The sequence below is a fragment of the Ailuropoda melanoleuca genome, chromosome 9, assembly GCF_002007445.2.
Source record: "Ailuropoda melanoleuca isolate Jingjing chromosome 9, ASM200744v2, whole genome shotgun sequence".
Classification (NCBI taxonomy): Eukaryota; Metazoa; Chordata; class Mammalia; order Carnivora; family Ursidae; genus Ailuropoda; species Ailuropoda melanoleuca.
In genome coordinates this window covers 11,401,009-11,418,193 of record NC_048226.1, presented here as the reverse complement: position 1 = coordinate 11,418,193, position 17,185 = coordinate 11,401,009, and the positions used below count along the sequence as shown (strand labels likewise).

Genomic DNA, 17,185 nt, shown 5'->3' with positions numbered 1-17,185 from the left:
CAAAAGCAATCAGAAAACCGGTCAAAACTGAATGAAAGCCAAAACACGTTGCATCAACATTCACAGAATGCAGCTAAAGCAGCGTGTAGAGGGGAACCTATATTTTTAAATACCCATATTGAGAAAAGGAAAAAAGGCCTTAAATCAATAATCTAAGCTTCTACCTTAAGAGAAAATGAGCAAATTTAAATAAAGGGCAATAATAAAGATGAGAACAGAAATAAGTGAAACAGAAAACAAAACAGAAAGTCAAAGTTGGTTTCTTTGAAAACATCCCCCAAATTGTTAAACCTTTACCTGAAATGATCAAAAAAAAGACAGAAATTACCACAGTCAAAGCTTACTGAGATCACAATTTATCCTTCAAAAAGTGAAAGGATTGAGGAAACACTACCATATTATGCCAACAAATCAGACAACTTAGACAAAATGTATAAATTCTTAGAAAGACACAGATTAACAAAACTAAGTGAAGAAAAAACAGAAAACCTGAATAGATCTACAACTAAAAACCAAATTAATCATCAAAAATTCTCCCACAAAGAAAAGCTAGGGCACACCCACATGGCTACACTGGTAAATCCTATCAAATACTTTAAAAAGAAGTTAACAGCAATCCTAACGAATTCTTTGAGAAAATAAAGGAAGAAAGAACATTTTCCAATTCATTCTATTATCCTGATACCAAAGCCAGGCAGACATCACATGCACGCGCGCACAAAGAACTAGAGACTAATATCCCTCAAAAACACAGATGCAAAAGTCTTTCATAAAATATTAGCAAAATGAATCCAGAAACACATAAAAAGGATGCAACATTATGACTAAGTCAGACTTATCACAGGAATGAAAGGTTGTCTTAATGTCTATGAAGTAACTAATATACTATATTAGTAAAATAAAGAACAAACATCATAGTCATCTGAACAGACCCGGGGGGAGGGGGGGAAAGCATGTGACAAAATCCAACACTCATTCATTATAAAAACTCTCAAAAACTAGGAATAGAAGAAAACTTCCTCAACCCAATAAAAAATTCTACAGCTAGCATCCTGTTCCCAAGTCTATTCAACATGGATGTTCTACAGAATACCACAGGGCAGGAAGTAAGAGGCATCCATCCACACTGTAAAAGAAATATACATTCTTTTACTTGGAGCTGTGATCCTATATCTAGAAAACACTAGGAAATAAAAAACAGCAGAAACAGTGGAAATAATTTTTGCAAGTTCATGGGATACAAGATCGCTATAAAAAACTCAGTTACTCTATTACAATCTGAAAGTTAAGATTAAAAAAACAATTCCACTTAAAGTAAGTAGGAATAAATTTAACAAAGGAAAGGTAAGACTTATATACTGAAAACTACTAAGCACTGTTGAGAAAAATTACAGATCTAAATAAGCAGAGGAAACTTTCTATGATGACAGCTTAAAAGGCTTAATATGGTTAAGATGACCATTCTCTCTAAATTGTTATCTACATTCAACACAATGCCTATCAAAATTCTAGTTGAATTTTTTCCTTTCAGAAATTAACAAGCTGGGGATGCCTGGGTGGCTCAGTCGGTTAAGTGTCTGCCTTCGGCTCAGGTCATGATTCCAGGGTCCTGGGATTGAGTCCTGTGTCCAGACTCCCTGCTCAGCTGGGAGTCTGCTTCTCCCTCTGCCTGCCGCTCCCCCTGCTTGTGCGCTCGCGCTCTCTCTGTCTCTCTCAGACAAATAGATAAAAATAAAAAAGAAATTGGGGCGCCTGGGTGGCACAGTGGTTAAGTGTCTGCCTTCGGCTCAGGGCGTGATCCCAGCGTTATGGGATCGAGCCCCACGTCAGGCTCCTCCACTATGAAGCCTGCTTCTTCCTCTCCCACTCCCACTGCTTGTGTTCCCTCTCTCGCTGGCTGTCTCTATCTCTGTCGAATAAATAAATTAAAAAAATCTTTAAAAAAAGAAAAAAGAAAAAAAAAGAAAAAAGAAATTAACAAGCTGATCCTAAAATGCCTATGGGAATACAAAGCAACTGGAATAGCCAAAATAATTTTGATAAAGAAGAACAAAACTAAATTTATATTTCTCCATTTTAAAAATCAATATAAAGCCAAAGTAATCAAGACAGTGTGGCATCAGCGTTAAGGACAAAAATACATATCAATAAATCAGAACTGAGAATCCAGAAACAGAACCTTACATTAATGATCTCAACTGCTTTTCAAAAAAGATACCAAGGCAATTCAACAGAGACAGGCATCCTTTTCAACAAATGGCACTGGGACAACTGCCAAAAATCCCACTGCAAAAAAAATGACCTTAGGTCCTCACACTTCACACTATAAAAAAAAAAAATAATGCAAAATGGAACAGAGACCTAAACATAAAAATTAAAATTCCTGTAAGAATATAAAGAAGAAAGTCTCTGTGACCTTAGGTTAAGCAAATATATCTTATTTTATATGGCATTAAACACAATCCATTAAAAAATTGATAAAATTATACTTCATCAAATTTACAAACTTTTTGCTCTTCAAAAGACAACATTAAGAAAATACACAAGTCACAAACTGGGACGAAATACTTGCACATCATAAAGCACCTGAATCAGGAATATAAAAGAGAAAGGAAAGGAAGGAAGGGTCTCTTCGAATCAGGAGACAAACAACCTAATTTAAAGATAAGCAAGAGATTTACACAGATATTTCACCAAAGATACACAAATGGCTAATGAACACACGAAAAGACGTTCAACATTACTAGTCATTGTAGAAATGCAATTCTAAGCCACAACGAGATGCCACTACACTCCTACCAGAATGACTAGAATCCAAAAGACTGACAAAACACCAAGTACTGGGGACGATACAAAGAAACTAAAAATTCAAACATTTCTGGTGAGAATGGCAAATGGAAAACAGTCTGGTAGCTTCTTAAGTTAAATACATACTTTCCAAACAATCTGGCAATTTCACTAAGTACCTAACGAAGATAAATAAAAATGTATGTCCACACAAAGACGTAACAGCCCAAGACTGAAACAACCTATATGTCCATTAAACTAGTGACTGGACACACGTATAATGGAAAACTACTCCACTTTAAGAGAATAAGTCCTGAAAAACTCTATGACACAGGTGAATCTCAAAACTATTATGCTAAATCAAACAAGCCAAAAACAAAAGGCTACTTGTTAGGATTCCATTTACATGAAATTTCTACAAAAGTTAAATCTATAGAGCCCATTAGTGGTAAAGCCAGTTAGTGACTACCTAAGGTTAGAGGCAGAAACAGAAACTAACAGACAAGAGGGGATCTTTTCTGGGTGAAGAAAATATTCCAAAACTAGATTATGATGGGTGCACAACTTGAGAAATTCACTAAAAAATATTGTATACTTACAATCATGTATTTTATGGTATGTAAACTGTATCTCAACAGTGTTTACAAAAAGTTAACAACACATGGGGGAAGGGACCACTTTCATGTTTTTCATTACACTATCCAAAATGCCTTGCTCAGTTTATGGCACACAGTAGGCACTCAAATCTTTTCTGAGTTAAAATAAAAAATACTGTGGAGCATTCCCTGTCAACGTGACAATCCTTGACTGTTTACTGCATGCCAGAAACTACTCTAGATACTGTGGACCATCAACGAATTACTGAATTACGTAAACAAGATCCCTGCTGCTTCTGATGCGTAAATTTAATGACAGGAGATGAATGAGGAAGAAATGAGAAAAGGGATGTGCCGTGAAGAAAAAAAACAGGGTAGGGTGGTAAGCCCGTCCCACAGGAAGATCAGTTAGGTGGTCCGAGGAGACACCTAAAAGGAGGTGGTCATACAGGGTGAGGCAAAAATGTTCAGACCTGACTGGCCGTGTGAAGATGAGGAGGGAGAACATTCTAGACAAAAAGAGCAGCAGGGGCTTGGCACGTTACAGGTACAGAAAGATGACAGAAGGGCTGAAGCAGAATGAGTGGTGAACAAAGTGGGATGGGAGTAGTCAGAGTACTACCTGGGGCCACACAAAGCGGGGTGTTCCAAGTTAGGGTAACAAATTTAGATTTCATTCCAAGGATCACTGAATGCCACTGGATAACTTCAAGTTTTAGTAAATGTGCATAGCATCTCTCCCATAAAAATCTTCTCAATAAAAACATTCCACGATTCCTTACTAAAGATCTGAAAACACCTAATGGTGACAGCTTCTGTTATCAAAGGTTTGGGTTTGAGATATTAATGCTTTTCACACCGTGTATCTTATATACTTCATTTCAGTTATTGACTACCTTGTAACAACAGTGAGAAGGTCTGTGGTTTCCTATTTACCAATTATTTCCCCAAAGCATTAACTGATTTAAACATCTAGCAGGTAACAGGCTTTTCATCCTTGACATGCTGAATTCTGTGCCTCCTAACATTTATTATGGAACATTTCACTAATTTTGTTCCGTGTGCACCAGTTTAATGTTTTGCTGTCCCCAAATCATGCCATCTGTTTTCCCTAAGGTCTGTTTTTTAAAAAGTTAAAAAGCATTGGCATTTCAGACATTCTGCATCTTTGGAAATACACAGGAAGGAGCTTACTTCTCCGGCATAATAAAGTGCAGCAAGGACCAGAGCTCTTTGAGGGAATTCTGAAGAGGGGTCCCCGTAATCAGGAGCCTATGGTGGGACTTGAAATCAATCAGAGTTTTATACAATAAAGAGTCATCATTCTTCAACCGATGGGCTTCATCCACTCCCAGAAAGGCCCAGTTAATACTGCCCAGCACAGTCTAAAGTAAAAACAAAACAGAACGAGCCACCAGGTCAGAAGGGAACCCAAAAGTACTTTCAAGTATTAATTATCTCTGTACAAATACCATCACAAAGGTATACATAGAAACATTTATTCTTCATGGACTTAAATTTTATTCGGACTCCTCTGTTTATTCTGTTTTTGGCCAGATTGGTGTCCACGCAGAAGAGCGCATCACCACCCAAAAGGTATTGGGAAGGGGGAGTCTCTTTGCCAGGCACTGCTGCATGCCCCACAGCAAGAACACAAAAATTGGTATGCTGGGCAAAAACAATACAAAAACAAAAAAACATGATTTTGCAGTCTCTCGTTAATTAAGATTCTTCTCTGCCTATTCTCCACCCCAACCCTGAAGCACAGAAACACCAAGAGCCACCAAATTGAACTCATTTACGCTTATCACTAACGGGACCACCTGCCACATACATTTCTTAATTAACTGTAGAAAGGAGATGGTGTAAAGACCTTCATTTTTCTGTCCTCCTCACAGAGACCATTCACATGATCTGTTGTGGAGAAATTCCTTGACAATGATATGATGGGAAATGCCCAGGATGGCACTCAGGTAAGTTACTGGCCTCAATACCCTTTCATCTTGTTTAATTCCATTGGACTAAGTGATCTAAAGTCCCCTTCAACTATATGATGATTTTTATTTACAACCTTAGCATTCTTTGTGGATGTTTGTTCATTTGTTTGCTTTTTTAAATAAAGAAATGTAACATGGCAAGCAGGAAGCACAGACCCCACCGTTTAGACAAGTCACACTACAAAATTACACACCTTATCTTTTAAAAGGATCTCGTATGTTGTTATAAGTGCATTGAACTTCAGCCTTTTAGTCTGAGAATGAATCCATTCATATTCCCGTATCTAGAAGAGAAATCAGTAATTAAGACAGAATTTCTATTTTTACCTTTCTGTATCACCAGCAGTCTTGTGATAGATGCAATAGAAACATGCCAAATAAAAAATAAGCTTGACTAGAATTTAATGAATATTTTATACATTCTAAATTGACCTAAGCAACCACAATACAGAGCAGTAAGAGAATTAAAAGATCACTGAGCAGCAAAAACTTTACTGCCAGAATTCAAATAAATGGTCATCTTTTCCCACCCAACCCCCACTGTATTCGACCAAAACACGCACTGCATCCGCAATTAAACCCTGGTGACTTGAGCTTATCTAGCAATCTCCCAAAATGTGAACTTTCTTAAGAGTATTTCTTTGCTCTTTGGTAGGGCAATACTTTTATTAACAAGTCGAACAAATCCCAACCTCTGGCTTGGTCAGAAATGTCATTAATCTAGAGCAGAAAGATGTGGCAGAAAAAGGGAAGGTTACAGGATAAAATGTAATTTAATAACGAATGAAAATAATGTCAATGTAAAAGAACACAAAAGCTAACACATTCATGCTGCAGTGTAAGTGGACACCCAGCAAGCACGATGGCCTGTGGCAAAGCTCCTGCAGTTTGGTTGTCCAGTTAGGGACTGGTCAACAGGGCAAGGAGTGTGTGTGCAGGTGATCACCACCAAGTGGGAAAGAAGAACAAAGAAAAAGAGCAATGGAGTCCACATAGAAAAGTTCGCTGACTCCGCAACTTTTCAGAGTTCACTTTGTCTTCACCTTTGAAGGCAGTGCTTGAAGCCATTTTGCATAATCTAGGAAGGTTTTTTTTTTCTTTTGTAATAGTTAACAAATGGATTAGCAAAGCTAAGAACTGCTATATGCTTAGAAAGTCAAAACTAGAGCAGTGGAAGCTGCCATGGTTTAAGTTAGACATTTAAATGAAAATATTTAATAAAAATAAACTTCAATCAGAGCACAATATATAACATATCTCTCAAAAAGTTTGAGGATTCCTGATGGCTTGCTCTTGTGATAAGCAATCTCCCAGAAACAGTTTGCTCTAACATACAGTAATGAAAGAGAAAAGGTCTGGGACCAGACACTTCTCTCTCCCGACCCCAGCTCTGCCACATTCTAGCTGGCCTGGGAACAAGTGCACAACTCTCAGTCCTTTCTTCATCAATCGGTTAGGAAGAGTACCATATACTTGGAGGACAGTCATAAGGGTTACAAGTAATATACACAAAGCACCCAGCAGAGACCCTCACATTTAACAGGTACTTTTGAAAAAGTCAGTCATTATCAAGAAATGATCTGCTAGGGGCGCCTGGGTGGCACAGCGGTTAAGCCTCTGCCTTCGGCTCAGGGCGTGATCCCGGCGTTATGGGATCGAGCCACATCAGGCTCCTCTGCTGGGAGCCTGCTTCTTCCTCTCCCACTCCCCCTGCTTGTGTTCCCTTTCTCGCTGGCTGTCTCTATCTCTGTCAAATAAATAAATAAAATCTTTAAAAAAAAAAAAAAAAAGAAATGATCTGCTAAACAGAGATCAAATCAAGCCACTGTGTTCTAAGTTCCTGACGCTCACGTTAAGGTTGAAAACAGACAAATAATTCTCATTTCTATAGGCCCTAGCATGGCTCATTGTCCTTTCTCTTCATTCCTTCCTTATAAAGTTCTGTAACCTCGCCATTTTAAAGGCTGGGAAACAAACTCTAAGAACGTGGTTTTCATAGTAACTCTCTGCTCAAACAGCAAAAATAATATTAACATTCCATGGGGTATTAACTCCATCTCATAATCCATTATAAATAAAGTGGTCTGCAGAGAAGAAAAATACTGCAATCCAACTAAAAGAGATTCCCACTCATATACTGCCATTGCTTTCCTTGAGAATGTTTTACAGAACATCTGAGTTGCATTTTTGTGATACGTAAATCTCCCCACATTGGGAGCACAGCACAGCGTCAGAATCATGTTACTAAAGACTATAACGGCTTTAGGTCAATTTCCAAAATACATTATAACACAGATTCTATCCCAATTCTTTTTGTTTACACACCGTATTTCTGCTCATCAGGTCACCTATGTAAACCACTACGTTAATCTCTGGTGCCCAGATTTCAAACTCCCTCTGCCATGAGGTGAGGGTGGATAAAGGGACGACTATAAGAAAGGGGCCATACAGCTGGTGTTGGTGGAACAGGTAGGAGAGGAATGATATGGTCTGGATGGTCTTTCCTAGGCCCATTTCATCAGCAAGGATTACACTGTTACTTCTGCAGAAAGAAAAACAAAAACAAAACAAGACAAAATCATTAGTTCACACACACACGCACACGCACACACACACAGAGCAAGGACATCAATGCCTCACAATTTACCAAGCAAGGCACTGGTTCCAAGGCTCAACTGTATTTCCTCTCCTGCATAAGAAGAAAATAGAAGCTATAAAATAGCAGAACAACAGGTGAACTGAGTATAATCAAACTCTGGATTACTATGAGAGCCTATTCAGACTATGTTCTTCACCTTGCATTTTGGTCTTTCTTTTACATCTACCCCTTGTAACAGAGCAGGCACATTTTGTTCTACTGAGGTGTCCGAAAACATGACCTTGGGCTCCATCATTACAGAAAGCAGAGGCAAACTGGCTATTCCCCACTGCTGGTGAACCCTACAGCCTGACAGTCATGTACCCCTGTCTAAATCACCCACCCATTCCACTGCAGGCCACAGGGTTGTTTAATGCTACTCACACTACTCCCTAGGCCTTTGTGCTGCAGGGCGTGTAGCTTGGTTTAAATACAGGACAATCTACAGCAGGGGAAGGCTACAGATCCGATTTCTGAATCACCCTACACCTAGCAAATCAGAGTATCTGGGAAAGGGCTCAAGGATCTAGATCTCAGACACTTCTGGATATTTTGATGCAGGCATATTCCTCTGACCACACTTTGAGAAACACTGCTCTAAGAGACAGTCTGGATTTCAACGGGATACTAACAGGAGAAGATTGTACAGAAAGAAGAAAAACACTCAAAGAAATGGCCAGAGTAGGGAAGTATGTTGGGACACAGAAAACAGCCCATTTGGCAGGGAATCAGGAATAGATGTATGGCAAAAGGCTGCAAACATTAAGAGATTCTTGAAAATCAGACCACTGAAGGTTTACACATACTAACAAATATTTAATCAATGTACCAGAAAGAACTAAAAGTTACATACAAGTTAATGAGAACTGATTAGAAAAACAAGACACTGAATTTACCAAGAGATTGTTTTTTAAAGATTTTATTTATGAGAGAAAGAGAGCACAAGCAAGGGGAGGGCGAGGGTAGAGAGAGAAGCAGATACCCCGATGAGCAGGGAGCCTGATGCGGGACTCAATCCTGGGACTCCAGAATCATGACCTGAGCAGAAGGCAGACACCCAACCGACTGAGCCACCCAGGCACCCCAAGAGATTAAATTTTTAAAAATACACTGAATGTTCCACAGAATGGCTAATTTTAGGGGAAAAGAACAGAAAAGGACAAAGCCAAATATATTGGGGGAAGGGAGGAGGAGGAGCCATACCTCTCATCCCAGGTTCACCTAATTTTATGCACTATTCAGATACAGTATGTCCCTTCAAGTAATTTCCCTCCTATTTCTCTCACCCTTCCACACTAGTGTGGGGAAGAAACAGAGTTCATTTTCTCTAACATTTCCTCTCCCTAGCAAGCTGACACTGTTCGTATAAACACAATATAAGAGATTTGAACTAATTAGCCAAAACAGTGTATTACTTAATCTAAGGTTCCTGTGACCAGGGCCTAACAACTGCTTGGGCCTTCTTCAGCTGACTCTGAATTGTTCAGGTGGAAGTAGAGAATGCTGGCCAAGGACTCCACATCAACACAGTGTGCCTGTGAACCAGGTACATGACCTCTTCATTGCTAAGACCCTTCATGAGAGGGTCAGACTACATAGCTTGAGGTTCCATCTAGTCGTGTACTATCCTAAAGGAAGATTAGGTCTCACTGTTCTCAGAAGCAAAACCCATTTTCAGGTAATTTAGAATAGTTCTATCAGAACACATTTTTAGTCATACAAACAGAATCTCCTCAAGAGCTCTAAAGTTCCTAAATGTTAGATACTGCATTAGATTTTTATAGGACAAAGAGGAGAGGTGGTTGGGGAAGCAGGCACTGTATCTGTATCCCTAACTAGAAACCACTTTTTGGCATTGAGAAAAGCGGCTCTCATGTTTTTATTTGCAGGCTGCAATTTAATTCTGAAATAAGAATTTTTGCTTTAGTATTAAACACTGAAGAAATTAAGAGCTGAATGTGGGGGAAGGAGTTGTAGGCAGGCCTTAAAGGGACTTCTCACACTGTATGCCCTATGGGAATAGGGAAATGACGTCCGTCTTGGTTCACTGTAAAACTGTCAAGGCCTAGAGGGGGCCCTCATACACACACAGTAATCAGAGACTAGGATTTGCAATTGAACTGATGAATGGAATTTATGAGGACTGCTTCAAAGTACCTTTAACCTTCAAATGCTATCGCAACTTTTTTTTTTTTTTTAAGGATTAAGGTGGTTTTGTTACAAAAAGTAAGGATAATTTTATAGGTTCAACCATCAGAGACCTTCCTCTAAACGGGACAGCATGTACAGCAATCTCAGGAGGGGGCAGATCTCAGGCTCTTCTTTAGCACTGCCACAGGACATTAAGTTGAAGGAAAATGAAGGAAAACAGACATTTTCTTCTTTCTTCTGAGAAGAACTCCTTGCATACCAAAGATCTGGACAAATTATCTTGCTATTTATACCCATGTATAGCCAAGTCTCTGGCTATGACAAGTTACCCCCAAATAACTAATTAACCAAGTACTCTTTACTTCAGATTAAAATATTACATATACAAACTCCTAGAAGAGCCTTCCCTCAATCACATGCTTTTTCTGCTTCTGTAATATACAACAGAAAGAAGTAATTATTTGCAGTTAACAACAAAGAAGCCAGAAACTATAAAGAAAATTTCGTATTTTTCTACATACTTGCACCAGGAATGAGCAAGCCAGTTGAGACCTTCTAGCTGATAATCACGGAGCTCCAGATTCTCCCCTCCTAAATATGCCGGCTGTTTCTTTAAAGCCACAAATCGTGGTCTCTGCTTCAAGGCCTGAAAAACCAAAAGCCCAGGTCTGAAGGAGACTTTCTTGCTGTTCCTATGTTAAAATGGTAGCCGTGATTTATGTGCTCTGAACCACATCACAGAAGCTTAACAAAAGTTTAAATTTCACATCTGCATCACCAACCCAACCCAGCCCAGCCCACCCCACCTCCTTTCATTGTGGTCTGTATTCCCAAAGCCAGATGCATCCCGAATAGTTTTGGGTTCACGTTCCTGGTCCTGAAGTCAGTCTGTGAACATAATTACACAGCACTCATTTTAGATCGTCTCTATCATACGGCAGGAAGTACTATACTATCGTCTTGACGTTATCTCGTTCTAAACTGTACAAAACACCACCTCTGGGAAAGTCCGTATACACTAAACCCAGAAGAACTTTACCATGATAGCATTTGCAAGTTCTGAAATGCAACCCCCACCTAGCTGGAACCCCCAGGTATGTGAGTCTGGTTTTCTAAAAGAAAGTGTGTGAAGAACGGTGTGGTCTAGTAGGACCATGTCTCTATGGTTTGCACAAAATACGGATTCCATGGCTAAAACCATTTGAGAAACAATGTAAAAAGTTACCTAAACTTCGTTACTCATGACTTTTCCAAGTATAAAATGCTTGTGCATATTGTGAATTTACAGGAAAAATTCATTTAGGAATGCTTCCCTAAGTTCTTTGGCCACGAAGTCTTTTTTCAGGGAGTATTTCCCTGAAGATTAGGTTCTGTGGAATTAGCACCCTAGTATGTGAAGTATTATCCTAAAAGTCTATTTGATAAGGTGATTATTGATCATCTCAGCTCTCCTCTCTGAGCACCCAGCAGTAAACGGAATCTGACTCCTCGTGCTCGGCCACCAAACACGGCATCCACTTCTGCCAAGTCTCCCCCGTAATGCTTCTCTCATCCAATCCTTCCATCCCACCACCACTTCCCTTGTCCTCACACTACTCTTCCCTCGTGGACTTCTATGACAACTTCCTGGCTGGACCTCTGGCTTTTGTAAGCGCCTCCTCTAGAGTTTCCTGCGCACTGCTGTGAGATGGAGCTAAATACAGTTTCCATTCTGCTGCTCTTCTCACATCAACACCCACAGAATAAAGCCCAAACTACCCTTCAAGGTATTCACGACATGAGCCCCCGGACCTCAATGCACTCGCCAACTTCCTCCCTTCCCACCCAAAAAACATGTTTCTCTGCGTTCTTCGTGGAAGGATAATAACCTGGGCCTCCTTTGTCTGTCTATCCGGCACTAACCCATTCTTCAAGGACCAGGTCAGCTCAAGTACTACAGCCTCCTCTTTAACTCCTTAAAACCTCCTCGAGGACTCCAGGAGCTCAGTGCCTTCTGCTGCTGTACTTCTCTGACCACAAATTCTTTATTCTACTCACTGCCCCCTCCATTACACAATGCATTTCACAGATGGAGGTTTGGTGCCATGAACTAGATGTCAACTTCTCAGAGACAGAGCCCACATCTTAAACAGACTTTTATTACCAAGGCACACCACTTTACATGGGCAATAGATTCCAATGAAGGGAAAGGATTTGTACAATCAGTCCACCAACTAAAAAAGCCTATATATTTGGGCTCTAACTTAGAATTCAGAGCCTCTCCCCTTTCCTGTCACTTCTCTTTAAAGTGCTTAAATTCTTTCACATACTCTGCACACTATCTCTAATTAGACATACCCAGGTCTGTGAATTTTAAGAACGAAGAGGTCAGAAAAGCCAATACACAACTCATGCTCTCCCTTTGTTTTAATATTTGACTTTGATGTCAGGGTTAATTCATCTTCTTTCACTTCAAAATGGGAATTACGATTTACTTTTGTAATATTTTTTTCTTTCCAGTATCTATGTGACCAACCCTCTCTAGCAATACCTCTTTCCCCTGGAAAATCAAAAGCCAGTAATCAGCACACCTTGCATTCTCGTGTCGGGATGGTTTTTGAGTTATTGCGACTATGGAAGCTGTCAATGCAGCTCTGGAACTTCTTGCCAATCAAGGCTTCATCTTCCCAGCTGCACTCGGAATATGGCAGGCCCATCCATTTGCACAGATATTCAGGTTCATTTGAAGGTGCCGGCTTCCGACTATGAGCTATTTTATACACAAAAATTAGTAGATTAGCAACTGTCATTAAAGGAGGGCGAGTGGTAATTCTGTTTTATGTATAACCATTGAAACGCTACATGGCAAAACCATAAATACTCTGCAAAACACCGAATTGCTAAATGCTCAATAACATTTATTAACTGGAGCTTTTGCTTACCTGGAAAATCTGTCTGACCCAGTGTAGATTTGCTTGTCTTCACAGCTGAACAAATGGAAAATAAGATAGAAAAGTTATCATTATAATGAAGAAAAGAGTGACATCTGAGGTCCTGTAAGAATACAAATATACCCTACAATCTTGCATCATAAAGGAAGGAAGGAAGGAAGGAAGGAAGGGGAANAAAATAGAGAAAAAAAGAGTCCTGCTCTCACAGCCCTGTGTAGCTATTACCCCGTTCCTCTGTTCCCGCTTTAATAACAAACTCCCCAGGAGACTTGTTTCTACTCACTGTCCCCCTCATTCTCTCTTGAACCCACCCCAATTGGGCCTATATCGCCACCATGCCACAGATCCACTTCACCAGCACCAAACCCAGGGCCAAATTCAAGGATCAGGTCTGAGGGGCGCCTGGGTGGCACGGCAGTTAAGCGTCTGCCTTCGGCTCAGGGCGTGATCCCGGCGTTATGGGATCAAGCCCCACATCAGGCTCCTCCGCTATGAGCCTGCTTCTTCCTCTCCCACTCCACCTGCTTGTGTTCCCTCTCTCACTGGCTATCTCTATCTCTGTCGAATAAATAAATAAAATCTTTAAAAAAAAAAAAAAAGGATCAGGTCTGAGTCCTCACCACATTTAGCTAGCAGCATTTCCTCCTTCCCAAGCCCCATGAATCATTTGGCTTCCAGAATATACTCCCTCAGACCCCCTTCGACCTCAGTGGCTGTTCTTTCTTGTCTCCTGTGGCTACTCCCTGACTTCTAGAAACTGGAATGCTCACAGACTTCCTATTCTCACTATGTATACTATTTCTGATAATCTCAGTAAATCTTAGGCTTTAAATATGATCTATACAGTAATAAACTCCCAAATTTACATCTCCAGTACAGACTAAGAGATCTAAACTCCAGGCTCACATATGCTACAGCCTTCACAATACTTCCCACTCAGACAACTAAGAAGTATAGCAAACTTACAAATATCAAACCAAGTTCTTGATTTCCACTCCAAAAATCTGCTCTTCCCTTAACCTTTCCATTTCAGTAAATAGTACCTCTATTCTCCTATTTGCTTGGGTCAAAAATCTTGACATCATACTTGACACATCTTTCTCTCATCCCCCACATTCAAATTTACCAGCAAATCTTGTTAACTTTTCCTTCAAAATAATTCTAGACATCTATTTATTATCAAAAAGTAAATCCACAAAATGCATTTTTTAATTTACATTAGCCCAAAACCAAAAGCCATTTTTCATTCATGGAGTTCAAACATTGCTGGAGTAAGTTTCCATGTGCTCACCAATTACTCTTTCAACTATCTGATACTGTTTGTTCAACTCTGAGGCCAGCTCCTGTTGGCAGTTAAAATATTCCACATCTTCAGGAGAGACTTTTCCTAACCTAGACAGAAGACAGAAAAAATAAATCCCAGTTAGATTTGGGAGATCTATACACATCTACCAAAGTAAAGTCAAAAAGAGGAAAGGAAAAACTGAGTCTTTATTTCCATCTGTCCCTTTAGCAATCCTTTACTAGTAATCAGGCCAGGTATCTCACAAAAAACATACACTTTTAGAAAACTTTAGACTCACGGGATATACCAGTTGTTTTTTCTTTATAAAGAAACCTAAAAATAACTACTTTGTGTGATAAATTCATATATCTAAACGGAATAGGACAATAAAACTGTCTTCCAGATTTAAAAGGAAACGTGCCTTTTTTCATACAGGTATGTGCTTTAGGAGTGAGTCAATGTAGCTTTTAGGGAAAACTAGTTATTCCTGGCACCAAAATTCTATAGAAGGATGGCAGGAGCAACCTGAAATGAAATACTACTGTACTTCTGAGAATTTTAAATTTCTAACCACTTTACAACCTACCCCATCTTCATAACACTCAAATGAAAAATAAGGGATTTACTGAAGCAAAACATTGTACATAGTGGTGAAAGGGGAAATAGAATCCATCTGGCCCTATTTCTAACACAAAATAACCTGACCACATTACACTGACAGGTGTGTCTTCAGGGTTGAACTTGATTATTAATTAGTTTAGGCTTGTGGGTGCTACAGTTCCCACATATTTCTCACATGCAACTTGGCCACATTCAAAGTTGTAAGAAAACTAAAAACACAATAATCACAGCTTCACAAGTTATCTGTTTCTGTCACACCATTTCTGCAAACTGTGTAAAACTAAGAACAGGGTTAAGTGCACCAGAACCCAGAGTTCTAGAACATGAGCTCCTGACATCTAAGCTACCCCAGCATACGTGGGAAATAACAAGGTGCTTAGCAGCTCTGGCTGCCAGGGTTCCAATCCTGGGTCCCCCTGGAAAAGCTGCGCTGTGCCTCACTCTTCCTACCTACAAAATGTTATGTACAATGGGGAGAATCTCGTGGGCTTATTATGAGGATTAAAAATATCTCGTGTGCAAAATGCTCCATAAACTACTTATTATTAAACTCTACAAGCTTGGTGGCCATACAGGGAAGTAAAGAGTGTCTTCAGGTCACAATTTTATAAAATGGAATTGTGGCTGGCTCAGTGCTCAGATAATCAAGGCAAAAATCTGAGTTCCTGGACAGCTGTGTGCTCCACGTATTATTGAAAAACCTTCCCTTCCCTTAAGGATGCAAATACACCACCGCTTCAAAAATGTACCATTGCTTGATTTCATCCTCTTTCTTCTTGAAGTTCTCTAATTTTTTTAGGCCCTTCACTTTCTGCTGCTGTAAGGATTCTTCGCTCTCCCACGTGCTGTGGATGTAAGACCAACCCTTCCACTTGATGAGGTACTGGACTTCGCCTTCATCCTTCTCAGTGTCAAAGTCACCACTAGGGTCTCCATTAGCTTCGATCGCATATACAGTAGTAGAGGCTCCAGTGGCTGCAAACGGATTCCAGTAAACTTTAGAAAGTGTATTCAACCACACACTGAAAAAGCTTCTCGAGTACACATGCATCTAGAGTCTCTTTTTTGGATGAAGCACCAAAATCCTCTGACTTCAAAATATGCAGAAATTCACAAACAATACAGGATGAACAATTTCAAATTGTAATTTCAAATACTGTCAAAGTGCCAACTCAATTTCTACACTATAAAATGTTTTCCAGAATCTGATGAAATCAAAGAAATCCTTATGTCCAAACACAATTAAAATGGTAAAGAAATATGCTTTTGGTCTGGTCCATACTAACTCAGAAAACAAGACTGTGTCTCCAGGAATATTAGTAAAAATCCCCCACCACCACCCCATGCCAATTACCCATCCACCCAAAGTTCTCTACTAACTCTCTTAATCTCAAATGAGGCTGGGTGAAAAAAAGACAAAGAAAAAAGAATTATGTAATATTTTGATATTTTCTATATGAAAGATTACTTTAAAGAAACTAAGGAGAAACCTCAAGTTAGATATAAAAAAATCTTCACTATCGTCCACATATGCACTTAGCCAGTTTGATACGTTTCACAAGGAGATTCAGAAATGCCTAATTAAAGGTAAATTTGTTTAATGTTTATAAGCAAGAATCTCTGCTATATCACTGCTTTTTAAGAGATTAACAACATCTTTACTACCTTAATTTTCAAGTCTCAAAGACATATTGCACATATTCCTACACCCTCAGCAATGAACCATGAGACTGGGTCAGAAAAACTTCCACATTTCATGCAAACTGGTGCAGCTACTGTGGAAAACAGTATGGAGGTTCCTCAAAAAAGTTAAAAATAGAACTACCCTGCGACCCAGCAACTGCACTACCAGGTATTTATCCAAAGGATACAAAAATACTGATTCGAAGGGGCACAAGTACCCCAATGTTGATAGCAGCACTTTCAGTAACAGGCAAATTATGGAAGGAGTCCAAATGCCCACTGACAGATGAATGAATAAAGAAGATGCGGTATATACACACAATGGAATATTACTCAGCCATAAAAAAGAATGAGATCTCGCCATTTGCAACAACATGGATGGAACCAGAGAGTATTACGCTCAGTGAAATAAGTCAGTGGGAGACAAATACCATATAACTTCACTCATGAGGAATTTAAGAAACAAAACAGATGAACATGGGGGGGGGGGGGGGGGA

At 39.5% G+C, this 17,185-nt stretch overlaps 1 protein-coding gene across 1 annotated transcript in view; it reads right to left on the bottom strand.

Annotated features, from left to right (window-relative positions):
- CHD2 (chromodomain helicase DNA binding protein 2) overlaps positions 1 to 17,185 on the bottom strand; it is a 122,668-nt gene that overhangs the window by 66,319 nt on the left and 39,164 nt on the right. The window contains exons 9-16 of the mRNA XM_034668898.1: positions 15,755 to 15,980; positions 14,391 to 14,491; positions 13,091 to 13,135; positions 12,740 to 12,918; positions 10,691 to 10,815; positions 7,706 to 7,922; positions 5,575 to 5,664; positions 4,578 to 4,768 (exon numbers count right to left, since the gene is read on the bottom strand). Of these exons, the coding sequence (XP_034524789.1) occupies positions 4,578 to 4,768; positions 5,575 to 5,664; positions 7,706 to 7,922; positions 10,691 to 10,815; positions 12,740 to 12,918; positions 13,091 to 13,135; positions 14,391 to 14,491; positions 15,755 to 15,980 (1,174 nt within the window). The remainder of the gene's footprint in view (positions 1 to 4,577; positions 4,769 to 5,574; positions 5,665 to 7,705; positions 7,923 to 10,690; positions 10,816 to 12,739; positions 12,919 to 13,090; positions 13,136 to 14,390; positions 14,492 to 15,754; positions 15,981 to 17,185) is intronic.